Source organism: Ciconia boyciana, chromosome 2 (genome assembly GCF_034638445.1).
Source record: "Ciconia boyciana chromosome 2, ASM3463844v1, whole genome shotgun sequence".
Lineage (NCBI taxonomy): Eukaryota > Metazoa > Chordata > Aves > Ciconiiformes > Ciconiidae > Ciconia > Ciconia boyciana.
The window spans coordinates 122151067-122169173 of NC_132935.1; the positions used below are offsets into that span (position 1 = coordinate 122151067).

At 37.0% G+C, this 18107-nt stretch overlaps 1 protein-coding gene across 4 annotated transcripts in view; it reads left to right on the forward strand.

The window, feature by feature from the left end:
• The window catches only part of SNRK (SNF related kinase), a 47089-nt gene that overhangs the window by 9954 nt on the left and 19028 nt on the right, over nucleotides 1-18107 (forward strand). The window contains exons 2-3 of one of the 4 annotated variants that reach the window (XM_072853900.1): nucleotides 2127-2225; nucleotides 3563-4256. The exons of 1 other annotated variant lie outside the window; for it this stretch is intronic. In XM_072853900.1, coding sequence (XP_072710001.1) covers nucleotides 3668-4256 — 589 coding nt within the window. In that variant the 5' untranslated portion in view covers nucleotides 2127-2225; nucleotides 3563-3667. The remainder of the gene's footprint in view (nucleotides 1-2126; nucleotides 2226-3562; nucleotides 4257-18107) is intronic. 2 more of the 4 variants (XM_072853901.1, XM_072853903.1) reach the window with 2 other exon arrangements.

The window sequence follows — 18107 nt, forward strand, 5'->3', positions numbered from 1 at the left end:
GATTACTGTCTGATGTATTTCTCCATGGCTTAAGCATAACTGATTTTTGCTGGAATTTTGTTGACAGGTTGATGTTTATGTGTATTCTGTCATTTAGAGATAAATCACTTGTTGAGTTTGTACAAAGATGGTTGAGAATGTGCCAAGTGAACAAAATAATTATGTATAAATCTTTCCTTTCTGCTGAGTGTTGTAGTTACTTAAATTCAGACAAGTTACATGCTGTTACATCTGGCTGGGTTTGCCCTCTCCCTTTTGCTCTGCCAGGGATGGAACCTTCTTGAATTTAAGAAAGAAAAGCTAAGTCAAAATTGACTGAGGCTTTTTTACCTCAGTCTTCCTTACTTGTTCCAGTAACAAAACTTTGGTTTTGCCATGCACGAAGAAAACTCCATCTTGTGTGCAGGTGTTGTTTTTGAATCCAAGACTTAGCAGAAAATCTCTTGTAAAACCATGTCTCCTCCTCAGAGAGTAAAGGTGTTTCATGATCTGGGCCAGATTTGTAGGATGTGATGAGTTTTGTGTGAATAGAGATGTAAATCTTGAGGTTTGACTTAACATTCAAGAAAGAAATGGTCCATAAAAACTTGAGCACTGGAGTTTGTGTTATTGGTAACTTCAATTGCATAGGGAATGGCTGTCTGTTTGGGTTTTTTGACACAACTTCTACATTTGTTTTTTTTATAATTTAAGGATTCTAAAACTCTTAGGTAGTTTAGCATAAGGTATTGACTATAGGATGCATTATGGGTAAAACAGATTTGTAAGGAGGGGTGATATCCTAGTGGCAGTTAAAAAAAGTTGTCTTTAAGCTTGTGTGCTCTTCTTTCTTTTTATTTCTTTAATCTAGAAGCAGTGAAGAGTCTGATTAGGGTGCTGTGGAGACAGCAGTTCTATAAAGTGTGTTTGGTTGGTTTTTTTGTTTGTTTGTTTAATGCTTGCAATCCTTTTAGAGACTGGAGTTGCACAACCACATGGGGCACAGCTGATTAATAGCTCCCCTGTTGTTTCATACAGGTTAAGGTTGGGTGGTTTATGTGTGTATATGGACTATTTTTCATTAGCCTGCATTTTGGGGGTTGGGTCAATATGATGGAACATTACACAACTATAATAAAGCATTACATGAAAACATTATGTCAGTGCTCAGTAGTAGTCAAAAAAACTCCAAATTGGCCTAAGAAGGTGGTATAGAACAAACCAGACAATGTGTAGAGAAAGGTGAGAAGGATGCTAAAGTCTGTGGAATAACCTCTGTAAAAGGAATGACAGACTAGGACTTGAACAAGATTGAACTGAAGCTAGGAAGGGAGGAAGCTAAAACTGTGAGTTGCTTGAGGCAAGGTAAATAGAGTATGATAGTTCTTGTTTTGGAACAGACGGGGAATGAGAAGATACACAAATTAGCAGAAGATTAAAAACAAGAGGAAGTGGTTCTTCTCACAGCACATAGTTAAGCTATTAAACTCCTTGTTGCAGGATGTTTTTGATACTAAAAATTCACATGCTTTAATAAAGCACCTGCCCAGTTTCACAGGGAGGGGTGGGGTGGAATCCATCAAGCATTATTAAACACAAAGCCACTGCTCTCTGATGTAAAGAAGTTTTTGAATCTCTTAAAGATAAGGAGAGTTTCATTATTAATCGTTACATTTGCCATTGTAGTATGTTCTTGCCTATGCATCCTCTAATGGTTACTTACCAGGTAGGAGAGTGTTTAACATGGGCGTTTGGTTTAATGTAGCATGCTCTAATCTAGTTTTGTACTTTCTGGAATAAGGATGGGATGGTATTATGTGGTTAATTGGGAGCGGTAGGGGAAACTTTGTAAGATGAGCAGTGTGGGATGTGTTGGGAAGCAGATATGCTGACCCCAATTTTGATACTATGGCATCTTGTAGTGAAGTGGAGTAGTTTTTGGAAGAGCATCTGAAGCATAGTGCTTAGTAGCAGAATGAAAGGGTACAGTAACACAAAACCCAATGAAATTTTTTAAAGCTTGATTATTATCTTTAAAGAAAAACAAAATCCCAAACCCCAATGTTTATATGATTGTTACACGTACCTTGTTCCTTGTCGAAGTTATGAGCTTTCAGAAGCTGATTGATTTAATTCAAATTTTGCAGGGGTGGAGGTCTCAAACTGAATTCCCATGGACTTTGTGGAAGTAGACAGCTGGATAGAGAAGAGGTTATACCATGGCTCCAGCTGAGAGAAGCAGTAAGGTGAGCTTGTTAAATGTCAGAGAATCCTCACAGGACCCCCAGCCTTGTAATGGAATCCATATGAAACCAGGTTCATTAGCTTCACTGCCTATGAAATAGCTGGTGTAGCAGGGAGAGTTTTTATTCTGGTGCTTACGTTTTCAACTTGAGAAACTAATGTAAGGGGCTGTTTGTTTGCCAGCTTCCTTTTCAAAGATTTTCTTTCTGAAGTTCAGTTTTGAAACTGAAAATATATTCTAAAGAGCTATTTTTTCTGTATTTTATTGAGTTGGCAATAAGACATCTAATTTTCATATTTCTAGCTACTTTGCACTCAAAGTGGGAGAAATGATTAGCTTTTTGATAGCTACAGATTTTTATTTAAACAATCTGAGTTAAAGATGCAGGAAAAGTTTTCTGGGAGGTTTTGTGTGTGGGGAAAAAAAGGCAATGGGACATAAGACCTTCAAAACCAGGTTTGAATATGAACGTTTTATAAGTTGGATCTTATTTGCTTAAATGCCAAATTAACTGGTAAGCAGGAGTTCAGCACAAATAAGCTGAACTCTTGAGTTCTCTCCCCTTCCTTCCCACTCTTCTTCCCCTTCTCCTGACTCATTCCCAGGACTGCTGAACATATGCAGCCTACATGCAAACTTTTTATCACCAGTTTTTATAACTCCAGTCAAAATATTTAACAAGACATTTTATTTAGCACTAAGAGTACATCCAACCCAAATGTTTCATTTCAGCCTGTAAAGCTTTGTTCATTTGTTGTAATTACAGTATTGATTGGTAATGCTCAAACTAATTAGAGTAACAAAATTAAGTCTTGTACGTCAGTCTGAGCTTTGTTAAACAGGAAGCTGCCAAAAGGGAGAAGGTAAAAGTCAAAAGTCATGCCATCAGAACTTTGTATTAGAGCTGTTTCATGCTGCAACATGACAGAATATGCCAAAAATAAGATAAACCAAGCATGTTCCTCTTGTCAATGTTCTGTGCAGCCCAGCTGATTTCTAATGTAGCTGAGAAAGTTACAGATTTCAGCTTTGCCAATTCTAACAGCCCTTATAACACTGATTTCAAGTGTTGCTGGCAAAGTTTCTAACTCAAGAACATGAAGGCCACTGAGTTTCAGAGAAATTTTCATTATTGCACTGTTGAAATTCACTTTCTTCAACCATACTGATAACGTGACTTCAGAAATCTGTTGGTTACCACAGCATGGCTTATCAAACCCTTTGCAAAAACCACTCTAGAATTTAGTAAGTAATCTGTAGTAATGTGCCAATGTAACTTTAGGATAATAATTGTGTTTATTTTTATACAAATACATAATCTTGTCTCTTTATTTTTAGGTATGCTTGGCAGTGACAATGGACTATTTATTTGCATCAGATACTCTTATATGAAAAAATCACGTTTCCAAAGAGCTTAAATATTATTTCATCTTCTGAAACAGAATGGCAGGCTTCAAACGAGGATATGATGGAAAAATTGCAGGATTGTATGACTTGGATAAGACTTTGGGCAGAGGCCATTTTGCTGTGGTCAAACTTGCTCGGCATGTCTTTACAGGTGAAAAAGTAGCAGTAAAGGTAATTGACAAGACCAAACTGGACACTCTAGCCACTGGACATCTCTTTCAAGAAGTTAGATGCATGAAACTAGTGCAGCATCCCAATATAGTACGGCTGTATGAAGTGATTGACACCCAGACTAAGCTTTATCTTATCTTAGAGCTAGGTGATGGAGGAGATATGTTTGATTACATCATGAAACATGAAGAAGGTCTGAATGAGGATCTAGCAAAAAAATATTTTGCTCAAATAGTTCATGCTATATCCTACTGCCATAAACTGCATGTAGTTCATAGAGACTTAAAACCAGAGAATGTGGTCTTCTTTGAAAAACAAGGACTTGTGAAATTGACTGATTTTGGCTTCAGCAACAAATTTCAGCCTGGAAAGAAGCTCACCACAAGCTGTGGATCTCTTGCATATTCTGCTCCTGAAATTTTACTTGGGGATGAATATGATGCACCAGCAGTTGGTATGTCCTCTTTGAATTCAACCACTAATCTAAACTTAAGTACCATGATGATGTACCACTGTTTTCTGTTGCAAGATAATGCCATATGTGGAAGCCAGCTAATTGGCAAGAAATAATATTATAACCTGGATGGGTTATGGATGAGCTAATGCTGGAGCAGCTCTGTTTGCAGGAGCTACTCAAACATTCTCAAAAATGCTTAAAAGTTCTTTTTGTATGAAATGATGCAATTGTATATATTGTAATTAACTTTTCTATTAATAATAATGTGAATGCAATGTGTATATTTGTACTTGCTTTGTCAGAGGACCCATCTCCTTTTCAGAAAAGTGCCTGTTTTTAATTTATTTTTAACATCACCCCCTCACCCCCCAACTACCCAGTGATTTTCTTTGCTTGGTTTCATTCTTATATGGAATGACATATAAGATAAGAACGACATTGAGCCCAGGCTGCTTACATGTTCTGCTGCAAGGTGGTAGGAATCAGTTTTTAATAAGTACTATCTTGGCTATCAAAGGAGGAGACAGAAAATTAAGGAAGGCTTGAACTCCCTCTTCTCCTTCTCTGCCCTTTTCTTGTCTGAGAACTGAAAGTAAGGGGTGACTTCCCAGTTGCTCCCAATTGTTTAAAAGCAAGAGAAATAGTAATGTGTAAATTAGTCTTCATGTTTCTAGCTGGAAAATGGAGTCTGCTAGACAGACTACTACAGATAATTCTCTTACTTTCTCTGTTAGGTCTACTGCATATGCTATTAGAAGTAACTTAGAGGGATTTTTACAATAGCTGTAAATGTTGATAGAGTCACTGAATAATGTCCTGTAGTCATACAGATTGCTCATATCTCTTAGTTGAGACAGAACTCACTTCTCCAACAAATTTAGGTACATATAATTCCAAATGATGCTTCAAAAATAGCTTATTGTAGTCACATTGTAGCCTCTTGTTCTTGTGTGCCCAGTATCTGATACTTTTATTGTCCTAATAACACTCATTAGGACTCTCTACACAGCTGTATGTGTGTTTTGCTATGGTTACAGTTTAAGACTGACTTGTCCAATTTTTTGCTAATTTACCTGAGGAAAACGATCAGCTAACTTTGTATGCAGACAAGGTATTCCTGCACACTGTTGAACTAAAATTCTTGCGTTATTTTTAATATAAATATTTTTAGCTAGTAGATCTTAGGATCTTTGCTTAAACATTTGACTGTCACTTTATGTCTTCTAACTTTGAATAGATATTTTATGGTGGGTTTTCTGGACTTGAAAGTACTTTCTCAAGTGTGCTATAATTAGGAATTTTAGATGTCTATGCTATTTGTGGTTTTGCCATTCCATGTTGATGCTACAATGATGCTTGACAAAATGACTTCTGTTTAGAGTCAAATGTTCTAGATGAGTTGGTTCTGGTTTTATTAGTGGCAAACTAGAGATCCTAACTCCCGAGTTCTGTGTTCTATGTCTTTTTATTTTGAATTTCCTGAAGCATGAGTGTAATTGATTGCAGTGGCCTTCAAAACTAGGTGGAAAAGTGCATTTGTTAAATATTCTGTACAGTGCCTTATGTGAATTATTTCTTGAAAAATGGAGTAGCAGTCAAATTTTGGAGGATGAGCAAAAAATGAAGTTTTGATATTGCTGCCCAACTGAAGATGCTTGGAAGGAAGAAGGTGTATGGGGATTACTGAGGGGGTGGGGACAGGGGGCATTAGGAGCATTATGACCAGATGGTCCAAATTGAATTATAGCCTTAACAAAGCACACTTTGGACCTCTTAATGATGCATGTAAGAATGGTGGCATCACATAAAATGTTTCTTAGAGGACTTTGTAAGCAATTATGTAGGTAAATTTCTGAATAGTACTAGAAGAAAATGGTTGAACGGATTCATAGAGGAGGAGGTCTGGCTAATAGAGTGGATTGATGTGAACAGTAGAAAAAAATAGAAAAAAAGAATTTCTCCTAGCTGATGTTTAAGGATGCTAGTTAAGTTCTATTTCTGAGAATATTTAAATACAAATCAGTGGTTAGTTTTTGCTTACTTACTCCCCAGTGTACTGTCTCAGTTACTGGATACTAGAACTTCTCCTATTCTAGTTGACAGATTGCAGTGCTTGTATTCTAACTTTTTTAGTGGCACAGTTTTAATAACTTTGTAATGTACTATGAAATCTCTAAAGTACTGTCAGTACAATAGTTACAGAATAATATCAAAATTTACTATGCGTTGCCAATATGATAATGACCTTGAAGAGTCTGGATTTTCCTTTTCTAAGTGTGGGTAAAAAGGTAAGATACACTATATAAGGTTTCTAAATATGACTTATTTGTGTATTTTACATGCAAAGATTGTGGGGAAAAAAATTAGGGTCGTCTTTTAAAGCCCTCCTTCCCCCAAATGGAGTCTTAAATGTAGAGTCTTAAAAGAATATATGTTTAGGAAATTTATCAGTACCCATGTAATTATGCAACTGAGAAATCAGCTTGTGCAAACTTTTTTTAACCTTTAAAGATAAACTTTCATGCTATGATGAGGTCATACTTGTGGACTAGAAGTGTGTTAATTTGGAAGTAGACATTTTCAAAAGAAGAGAAATTACATCAGTTACATTTTGATGCTAGTAACGTGCAAGGTGTATATATAGCCTGAAATAGTGGTGAAGTGCTGTGAACTCATTCAGCTATTGGCTGAATAGGGCTATTAATATCACAAGAATAATGACTGACAATGGCAAAGATTTTTTCCAGTTAGGATGAAATTACATTGTAGCTGAACCAATCTAAAAGATAGTTGCTTATGAGAAAGGAGGTCATGCTTTCTCCAGTGCAGCTACATGGTCCTGCCCCTTTGTGAACATCTGACCACTTGAAAACCAACTTAATTTACTAAAATGACAAATTAAAAAAGATTGCCCTGCTTATAGTCTGTGCATGTTAAGGTACATTTGCATTCATTGTAATATTTTAAACCCTCCACACCTGTTTTCATTTATCCAAAATTGTTGTTATATTCACAAAAATAATTGCAAGAAAAATTGATCAAGATATATGATGGGGTTTTTTGCCAAAGACCTTTGCCACAAACATGGCTTCTCTGATGTCTTATGAATAATATTAGATGAGTATATAAAGGAAAAGACTTTATGTTTTCTTGCTACAAAGAGCTGAAATATTCAGGGCAAGTATTTTATTAAGTTATAGGCTTAAATATAATGGAAAAGCTTGTTTTATGAAAAGGTAACTGTTTCAGCTAGTTTAGGGATTAATCTCCCCTTTGTGATGCTACTTAAAAGTTTTCACACTTGAAAAGACAATAGTTAATTTAGGTCTAATTTTCTTTTGTGTTTAAGGTTGTAGTTAAAATTATGCAAGAGGAATATTAGGCAATGATCATATGTTCCCAGGGCTTTTCAAAAAGCTGAGTGAGTTAGATAATGAGAAGTTCTGTTGCTTGTAGTTTCCCATGTTTTTTTCCACACTTAATTAAAATTTGTTCTAGTCAGAGGAAAGTGAGAGGACTGTTGTAAAGTTCATTTCATAAATCAAATGGACATATTTTAGATGAGACAGAGTTCTGTCTAGAGCAGTGGTGTAACCCAGCGAACTCCAGCAGTATTGAAAAGTGGATAACTGCAGATGAGAGAGAATAAAGCATGCTTCTCGTAATACTTTTCCTTTTGCTCTACCAGCATCAAGAGAGATTGGATCAGTGAATAAATAGAAATACTTCTTTCCTAGGTGCTAAAGTTTAATTACGGTTTTTCAGATTAGTTGATTTTTCAGAGGAGAGCAAGTTCTATTTTAACTGCTTGGCATCTCTACGAAGTATTAAGTGCTGTGTAGGCTACAGTAATTCTGGAAGACGTTGACGCTTCTGATAGGTTTTTATTATTGTAGTTGGGTATTCTGTATGTGATTTCGTAGATGCATGGAAACATTTGAAGAGTAAATTCATCCTTCTGGGGATGAGAAATGGGCAAATTCAGATTGTAAGATTGGGATTGTCTATTTAGCACAGTTGAGCACAGGCCTCTACAATGGTACTGTGATGCACAAATAACATTGTAGGTATCATCACAACTATTTAGCATTGCAGTCTGTCATCACAGCAACACCAAGAGGATAGTGGCAAGATGTTCCTCATAAGACAGGACTAATAAGAATATTATGGTTACTGTAGCTCAGTGCTAGTCAACTGGCAGTTTGTAGTCCAAATCCAACTGGCTGCCGCCTTGGAAGTTGCACAGGCCAACCACTTGGATAGCATTCATTACTTTAGTAGTTAGATGCTGGCTTTCTTGCACAGCTCTGACCTGGATATCTTCTGACAATATAGTAAGATAATAATGGATGTATGTATTCATTATCTAGTCATGTATTTAGGAAATATATTATTCCATTATTAAAGGAAACAGAGGATTTGTCATGCATACTTTTCCCTTTCTTGAGATGATTATAATGCTTTTAGACCTGCTTGGTCTCTGTTGGAATGATCCCAAATTCTTTTATTTTGTTTTTGCATCAAGCATTTGCAAGGGCTTCTTACTTGCATATAGTGGTGCTGGAGTGTGTTTGGTCTTTCAAAGCTTCAGACATGTTTACCTGGTGCTTGAGCATGGCTAAGTAGCCCCAATGACCTTATCTGGCCTGTGCAGAGCTAGTTTTGATGTTTCTGCATGTGTGTAGCACTTTATTCGCAAACTGAATGACTAATGTAAGTGTAATGGCCAGTGGGTATGTACAGTAACCTTTTACACTATAAAAATGCTGAATATAAGATGTGACAGACTTGAGTTTAAAAAAAAAAAAAGTGGTAAGATACTTGCAAACCATATATGATGTTGAATCATTTAGCATACCTGACAGCATTTTGGAGTTTCAGTATGCTCAAAATCAGATTACAGCCAAACTTGACAGAAATGAAAAGCAAAAATTCCTACAAAAGCTTTTCACTGATTGGTTTGTTTTGAAAATCTCCCTTTTTAATGTTGTATTGCAACACTTTAGAAGATTTATAGTTAGATATATTATGGAATGAGCTTGAAGGTGTAAGGGTATGGAAAGCTAAAAGAGTGTAATACTTAGCTGCTTCCAGCATAAGAAGTCTTCCCCTTCGGTTTTGCTTGTGTCGGTGCAGAGCTACCCCTTCTCATGTGCCGCACTCTGTTGTGTGGCTGACTGTTTGATGAACTGATTTTGTCAGCTAACTTGACAGAAAACTGTTAACTTTTCTGCAGGCTTAACTTCTGCCAGGTTAGCAGAGCTGTTTGTTCCCTTAGCACTGAGTGGAAGAGCTGGTGCAAAGGAGGTGAAGGGAGCATGCAGCTTGGACTAGAGTTCTGGGGGAAGGTGGTAGGACCTGCCCCTTTTCTTTGTTTGCAAGTTTAGGTTAGATCAACTTGGCCTAGCTCACTTATCTTCACCTTCCATGTAAGAGAAACTAATTTGACTGAAATTCATCAAGCATCATTGCCAGTGCATTTTTAAGAGAATTGTGTGCTCTACTTTTCCAGCTTCAAATGCTTTTTGAAGCAAACCAGAAGGAATTGATGCGAGTACCTTGTGTATTTCAGTGTTGGTTTCTCTTCCTGTGTACTTGTGTTAATGGCCATGCTTTTCTGCCTTCTCCCTGCTGTGCTGTGTATCTCACACTGCTGAAAAAAACGGAGTCAAATTTGAAAAATTATCAGAAATGAGCTTTTTATACTTTTTAGAAGGGGCAAATGTAAGGAATTGGTTGTAGAATACTTTTAGAAAGTTTCAATCTTGAGGCTAGTCATGTCATGTTAACAAAGAATGTATTTTTAAGTTCTGTAGCAATTTGTATGCAGGTAGTAAAATTTATTTTTATTGAAAGGGGAGTCCAATTTTTATGTAGTATGTTATCCTTTGATTCTACTTTTTTTCCCCTCAATCTAATTACTTTGTTGACAAGAACATACTTTTAATGCCTCAAATTATTGAGGGTGTTATGCTACAGGTATCAGAGTCTTGTATTCAGAAGTGAAGTTACAATGTGACAGGGCTGGAATGAAGGGTGGGAGTCTTATCCTCATGACTTCTCAGTAAATCTGTGCGGCTAATGCTTATGTCGTATAATTTATGTTCCATTCTGGATTACTTTATGCACAATTTTTAATGCATTCACCAGTAAACTGCTGGGTGAAGCAAAGAATAATTTATCCAAGTGAAACTACAGAGGAGAAGTTGTCAAGATAGTCTTCAGTTACTACCATATCAGCTAAACTGTAACTTAAGTATAGGGATGTTAGTCATCTTGCTGTGTTCATGGGAGAACTGTTTTCATAATATTTCAAACTGCTGTTGTGGAGCAAGATTTCATTATGATAAATAGATCTCTGCAGCCAGGAAGCTTCATTTCATGTGTCTTGCAAGCAAATATTCAGATTACTTATGTTCAGTCCAAGGCTGACTAATTTGGCAACACAGATCTGGTGGGACCTAAATCAATGATGTACTACTTAGTTATAAACCAGGTGTTGAAGTTTTGCATTCATGTGTAAAGCTGTACAAAGATGTTAATTTTTTTATAAAGTACAAACTATACATTTTACAGCTAAAACATTTAGGAAAAGATAGTTGATCAGAAAATATTAGTATTTCTTAGATACCAGGAGCAAATTGTCTTTAGTATTTATATATAAAAGACCAAAAGCATTGCAGTGAAAGATGTATATAAGCTGTATGTGCTGTATAGACTTTGACATGTCCAGTGATTTTTGAGAACATGTTCTATACAGATAAAAACTTCCTCTACATTTAACTAATTAATACTGTTTTTTATCCTTGCTAATTATTTTCTGGAGTAGTAGTACTGGAAAGTCAGTTCACGCAGAAAATATTGGTTTTGTTTGTGTTTTTAATGTAGATTCAGTAACTTCTGAAATGTGGCTAAGCAACAGAAGTCAAAGGAGAAAGAATGCATTTCTAAATGTAGAATTGATGAATCAGAGTAAACCAGACTATTTTGGAATAAAGGCAGTGGCATGTGTTCAGTAAGACCTCTCAATGGTGGTGTTTTTTGTTAAAATGTCCTTACTGAAATTTGAGATGCAGTAGTTACTAGAAAATAAAGAACAACTATTTGTCTGTATTTTAATAGTTTTATGCAACCAGCAAAACCGATGCTATTGTCTTCAGGGAAAAATAAGTACTAGTTGCCAGACTGAATGAAAATAAGAATCGCTTCCAAAGATAAGACTAGTTACTGATGATCATGTCTTAGTCAAATAAAATAACATATATAGAACAGACTGTTTCATCAGACAGATAAGCTAATTATGAAAATAATTTGCTAAATGCCATTTGCTATTTATGCTCTTTTTTGGAGGGATGGGGGAAGGAAAAGATTTCTCCTAATTCTGTTGTCTGCTATGTGTTCTACTAGTAACTTTAATTGGATTTGTAGTGCTTTAAAACAAGGAGAAAACCCAGTTCTGCCTGTTAATTTTGAAAATGTTAGCATTGATTGCAGTTGATCTCTTCCTTGGCCTTGTGCAAGGGAAAAATAAATCCCATTTTACAAAGACCAAAAAAATAGCTAAATTAACAGACGGTGGCATCTATGAAGACAAGAGAGGTCCATACACAAGTTTATTCAAAGCCTTTTTCCTGAAAAGTTAAAGAATGGAAGAATAGTTCAATCAGCTAAAAATTGAGTATCTACATAGAAGTAATCTTTGTTCTTTACCATACTCCCCAAACTTTACAACTGGTCCAGTCTGAGCATCTTTCAGATTTGCCAGCAGTCTGTGCACATGATAGTGCAAAAATACTTACAATGCATAGAAATGCTGAAATTGTTAAAACAGTTATTCTATACTATCTTGCTACTGACTTCTTATACAAGGGATACAACTTTTTTAAGCTTTTTAGCTTATGCAGGAGTGGAAATACTTTTCTTATTCTCCCTTTCAAGAACAAGTGTATCAACAATATAACAGGCACCATTCAAACAATTCAGTAGTATGATACCAACTTTTATCCTTTTATACTGTAGTATGTAATCTTTCATCAGTGTTTTTAGAAGTCTCATTTTCTGCAGTGTTCAACTTGTCATATGATTTTTTTACTCTTAAACTGTGTTTTGGTTCTTCAGACAATTATGTGAAGCTGTGCTATAAATTTGATTTTTCATTCTGTTTTCCATAGTCTATGCTGTGAACAAGACCTTCAACTTGCAACAAGCATGCTTACCACTGTTACCATTGTGAGTTATCAGGCTGTACCTACTCCTGAGCCCAATGAAAGTTCCACCCCTAAATTCTAAGCCAAATAAACTAGTTCATGATGGGGTTTTGTGTCTGAGTTCAAAATAGTAGTCTTCAGATACTGCCCAGTTCCTGCCTAGCCCTGAACGTGCCCAGAGTGGAGACGCTGATGATCTTTACATTAGATTTTCATATTTAGATCTGCGTAGAAGAATTTGATATTGAAGTGCTGATGTGTTGAGTCTCTTTCAAGACTTGTCTTCAACAGGTTTCTATGGATTTGGCTTTCTTCCACAAATCTGCTCTGAAGAGGTTGTAGCAGCAGTGGTGATGGCATTCTCTTTAATGTCTTAAGATAGCGATTAGAGTAATTGCCCATGATGTGAGAAATTGGGGTCCATTTCCATCCTTCATTTATCCACAGTCTGTTGATGCTTCTGCAGTGGCAAAATAAACATGTAAACATTTCTGTCATCTCCATAAAAGTTGATTTTTTTTTTTTGCTTATTAAGTGGCTTCTAGTGGAAGATAACTATAGTGTTCAGCTGTTACCGTAAGCATTCCAATGAGAAATGTATAAAACCTGTCTAAATTTACTCAATATTACAAATCACTTCTGAAGAAGCAGACTTTCTGTAGAAAGATCTGTCTTAGCAACTGAGCAATATACACTGTGTAAACTGTTAAGCAGTTCTACATTTAAGTTAGGAGGGGAACAAATCTTGTTCCCATAAAGGTCTGAAATAAACAGCTTAAAGTAAAGTGAGTCAGTTCATTAATGTAGTTAAATGTGAATGTGTCTGTTCCAAAATGAGTATATATTTTTAGCTGCTTAAAATCACAAATTAGTATAGCATATGCAAAGTGTGGCAAGTGTCTGACTGCTGAGGAATGGCAGAAATTTGAGCAAATATTAAGGTGTAAGGATCCACTATATCCCATAAATTGTAACTTTCTGAAATCAGTGGTGCTTATTTTAGGAGTAAATCAGGAACTTTAGAAAGCAATAAATGGCAAATGAAATGGTGAAGCCCAGCTCGGTGGTTAAGCAGATGAATATGGATATCCTTTGTGCAGTGTACAAACTTGAACATAACAGATGTTTGACTGCCCTGTGTTTAAGACAGGCATAGCATAGACAGCTAATGACGTAGTTTGGTTTCTATGGCAGTGACTTCATGTTATGTAAGGAAGTTGCATATACACAGCCCTGGTTGTCATGGTTCTGGGAATCCTGCTTGAACAGTCCTTTCCTGATCAACATTATTTAATGGCTTTAAAAACAATAAAATATTCTCTACTGCAGCTAGCTACTAGTGCTTTTAAAAGTCCTAATCTCTCTTATTTTATTCTTGTTACAGCAAGGCAGTTTCAAGTTACTAGTACCCAATTTAAAGGCTAAATTGCATCTTGAGATCTTCATTGTGCTTTTGATTTTGGCCACCGCAATATACAAGCGTGCCTTCCTTCACCATGATAATTTGAAGTTTTACAGGTTATAAGCATGCTAAATTAATGCATTACATCAGGCCTAAATTCTACTTTTCCACCCCTTTTCTGCAGAGAGCAAATTAGGTGACCCTTGGAGGGGAGGAGAGGAGAAGTAAGCAGTTTCCATAAAGCCTTCAACTGCTAATTACTAAGAGTAGTAAAAAACTTGAAATTGTGAAAAATACATTCTTGTTTAAAACTGCTCTTCTCGAAGTGGGTCTCTCTAACCCTTTACTTCCCTGTGTTCCTTCAGTTAAGAGTCTCAGATCTAGAATTGGCACTGGCAGCCGAGTTCTGAGCTGTGATGAGGGAATATAGTTGCAAATGTATGCCGACTCATTGGCCCAAGCCAAGGAGTTTTGCTTACAAAACCTGCTCCTTTATCTGGTTAAACTATCCAGTAGTAAATTTATTACAATATCTAAAGATTTTGTCTAAAGCCTGATTATTTTTTTTGAGCATTAACATAACACCATAGCTAATATATTATCTTCAAATGGTATGCCAGGAGTGTGAAGGTGGAGGAGAGGCAGATCTCTGCAGAGTTCTTTACTGTGTATACTGTATGTCAAACCATATTTGCATTGAACTGAAGGTGAGATTTGTTTTTTTAAATGGTGCCGCCCATTTAGCAGGTCTCAAAAAAGCAGTCTTGCTCTGCATTCAGATCCTGCCCATATAGTTTTGTACTCTCCTTTGCTTTTTTTTTACACTCTGGTGCTTGTGCAACCTTTTAGTGAACCAGTGCCATTCAGTGAATGGGTAAAAATGTAAATACATCGTCTCCTTTGCTTTTGACTATATATCTACAGCTTCTAATAATGTGTGAAAGCAGGAAACTGACTCAGCTAGGATTTTTCCCCTGAGTTGACCTAAGTTACATCAAATTAAGAACATACTATAAAGGCTGCCTTCACTAAAAAAAAGTATGTTTCTGCAAGTGTGTGGAGATCGAAAGAAAAACTTCTGTTCCTTTAAACTTTGAGTTATTTTTCTTCCTCCTTTTCCCAGTTATTAGGTGGTCTAATAAGAGATGCTACTTCTTTCTAGAAGCCTTGCTTTGATGAGATGTCAGGCTCGTATTTCATTGCTGCTCCAACAAGTTTCTAATCTGCTCAGACAACTGTTTTGTCAAAGTTGATGCTTTTGATCAAATCAGATCATTAGATCTTGACTGAGGCTTTCACTCAGTTTGAGTGAAACCCTGTTTTGTAATAGGGTAAGAACGCTCTTTGGGATTTAGAAATGGAAGATCAAGGTGCCATTGTCTGCTCTGCTGGTGTAAGTGGTCTCCCCAGCAGAAAGTGTTATTCCCATTTTGCTACACCTAGTATGTGAGCAGAAATTGGCAATAGCAGGGTGCAGGACAAGAATGGGCAGCATGTACTGACCAAGTGTTGATCAAAGCACTTGATCAGTTGAGTGCAAACCATCTCCATCTTCCTTAGGTTCCTTGGGATCCAGAGGACGGATTAGTGTTCTCTAGAGCAGTGCTGATTATGGCAGCACAAAACAGTATGGTAACAAACATTCCTGTGTGTGGCTTTGGGTATTGTTTAGGGAAATACTAAAATTTGGTAAATAAGCACTATAATAAAATAATCTCTGGTTCTGCTTTACTGATTTCTCAGACAGCCATGCTTAAAGATCTTGAGTTTTGCCCCTCTCAGCCAGATGGCACTATTCTGGAAGTCAAGAATTTTCCCAAATGTACCGTGGTGGTTACATTAAATGAGTGAAAAAAATTTGTATCTTTAAAGAGAAGGTGGCATTTCCACTTCTTTCAATCTTTTTTGCAGTATAATTTCTGAGTTTGAAAAATACGCAGCTATGGATCTCCAGTAGAGAAAAGTGGAAAGCGCAGATACAGGGTTGATTTTTGCACGTATAGAATGGCTTTAAACTAATAAATCAGGTGCAAATATTAGCATTTCTTATATATGTACTGTATAGTCATTTAACTGTTGATCCTTTAAATCTTTCAAAATGATATGTGGGTATTAACTCATTATTTTGGAATATCTGCTTTGAAGACTTCAGATTCTAAACCTTGAATTTCGAGTTAGGCTGAAGGCTAGCAAGCCAACATGTTTAAACTTACTTGCGTGTTGGGAGTGTAGATCACCTATTTAAACTTAAAGAAATATTTAGAGATAAGTAAGACTTTTAACCCTCAAGTTTATGGATTCTTTTTACAAAGGGGAGATGATTTCCCCTTTTTGGTAGTGTTACCTATGTCAAACTATAAGTGGCTTCAAAACATGCAAAATAAAAACTTTATAATGCAAAACCCACAGGAATTTGTTTTCCTGGAAACTTAATTGCAGAGAGATCTGCCAGTAAAAATCCTGGTTTTTTTTATTTCATCCAGCGTTGTGTGTGTCTTAGAAAAAGTGCCAATGTGAAATTTTGTGGTAGGTTGGGAAGGGCAAGATACTGTTGTTACTGTTCTTATTTTGTTTATGATTACATGCAGTTGTTGTCTGAATAATTGTGGTAGTTTGAAATATCAGTGAATAATCCACTTCTTGTATACCAGTTCCATTTTTCCATTGTTCTTGCAGGGTTTGTATATTTCAGATGAAGTTACTTTGCAAATTCTGTTTAATGTTTCCTGTTTTCTCTCAGCTTTTTTTCACCACTTCCTTCACAGTTACCATCCTTTACACTGTATTTGGTGTGAGGAGTGAAAAATAATTGTGTTTTATAGCTGAGTTGAGACAACCTTGTGCTGATTTAAATGGAGCGTTCAAGTTCTGTGTGTTCACACTCTCAATGTTACTTCAGTTCTTACTGTGCTGTGTCATGCTTTCATTTTCTCAAACACCTACAGTGCACTGCTTCTGATGGACAAAAGGAAGTATAGTTTTCCTGTTGGTGCTGCACACTCCAGTGAGGTACCTCTGAAGGTCATCTGGTGTAATCCCCCTGCTCAAGCAGGGACACCTAGAGCCAGTTGCCCAGGACCATGTCCAGATGGCTTTTGAATATCTCCAAGGATGGAGACTCCACAACTTTCCTGGGCAACCTGTGCCAGTGCTCGGTCACCCTCACAGGGGAAAAAGTGTTTCCTGATGTTCAGGGGGAACCTCCTGTGTTTCAGTTGGTGCCCATTGTCTCTTGTCCTGTCACTGGGCCCCACTGGAAAGAGCATGGCTCCGTCCTCTTTGCACCCTCCCTTCAGGTGTTTGTATACCTTGGTAAGGTTCCCCCCGAGCCTTCTGTTCTCTAGGCTGAACAGCCCCAGCGCTCTCAGCCTTTCCTCACAGGAGAGATGCTCCAGTCCCTTCACCATCTTCATGGCCCTTCATTGGACAATCCATAAGGTCCAGGTCTCTCTTGTACTGGGGAGCCCAGAACTGGACACAGTACTCCAGGTATGGCCTCACCAGTGCTGAGCAGAGGTGAAGGGTCACCTCCCTTGACCTGCTGGTAACACCCCTTCTAATTACAGTGATTCACAATTATGGTGAGTCTTTTAGTGTTCTTTTTTTTTTTTTTTTTAATATGAATACCCATAGATTGTTGCCTGGAATACTGGATGGCAAAACATAGGAGTGAGCTTGGCCATCACACTACTTTTCCAGTCAAAAAAAAGCATCAAAACTTCTGCAAACACATGTGACCCAAGATCTGTAAGGCTGATCTGGTCACTTGCATGTAGGACAAAAGCTGCTGGAAGATTCACTAAGTAAGTTTTGTTACTTTGTTACTCACAAAAACTGTGAGTCTCTTTTTAGATGTGGCTGCAGTAGCATGTACATTTTCTGTTGTGCCTTTACCTTTAATAAGGTGGCAACTTGCAGTTGACCAGAAAGAGAGCTGCCTTAAAGATGTTGCATCATTCATCAGGTTGGTTGGTTTGTTCTAGCTGCATATGGAGTTTCGAACAAGTGATTTGGTCTAGTTAAACCATGGCACAGAGAATAGACTAGGGAGCAACCCCTTGATTTGCGAGTCCGCATATGAAGCGGCAAGACAGAACTCTTGAATGTGTGCTCTTAATACACCTACAGACATCCAAACACACGTCTCTCTTTCCATATATGATGAGAGACTTGCTATAATATGATCCTGGAGGACTTGTGAAGATGATCCCAAGATGACATCTGTCATGTGACGTAAGG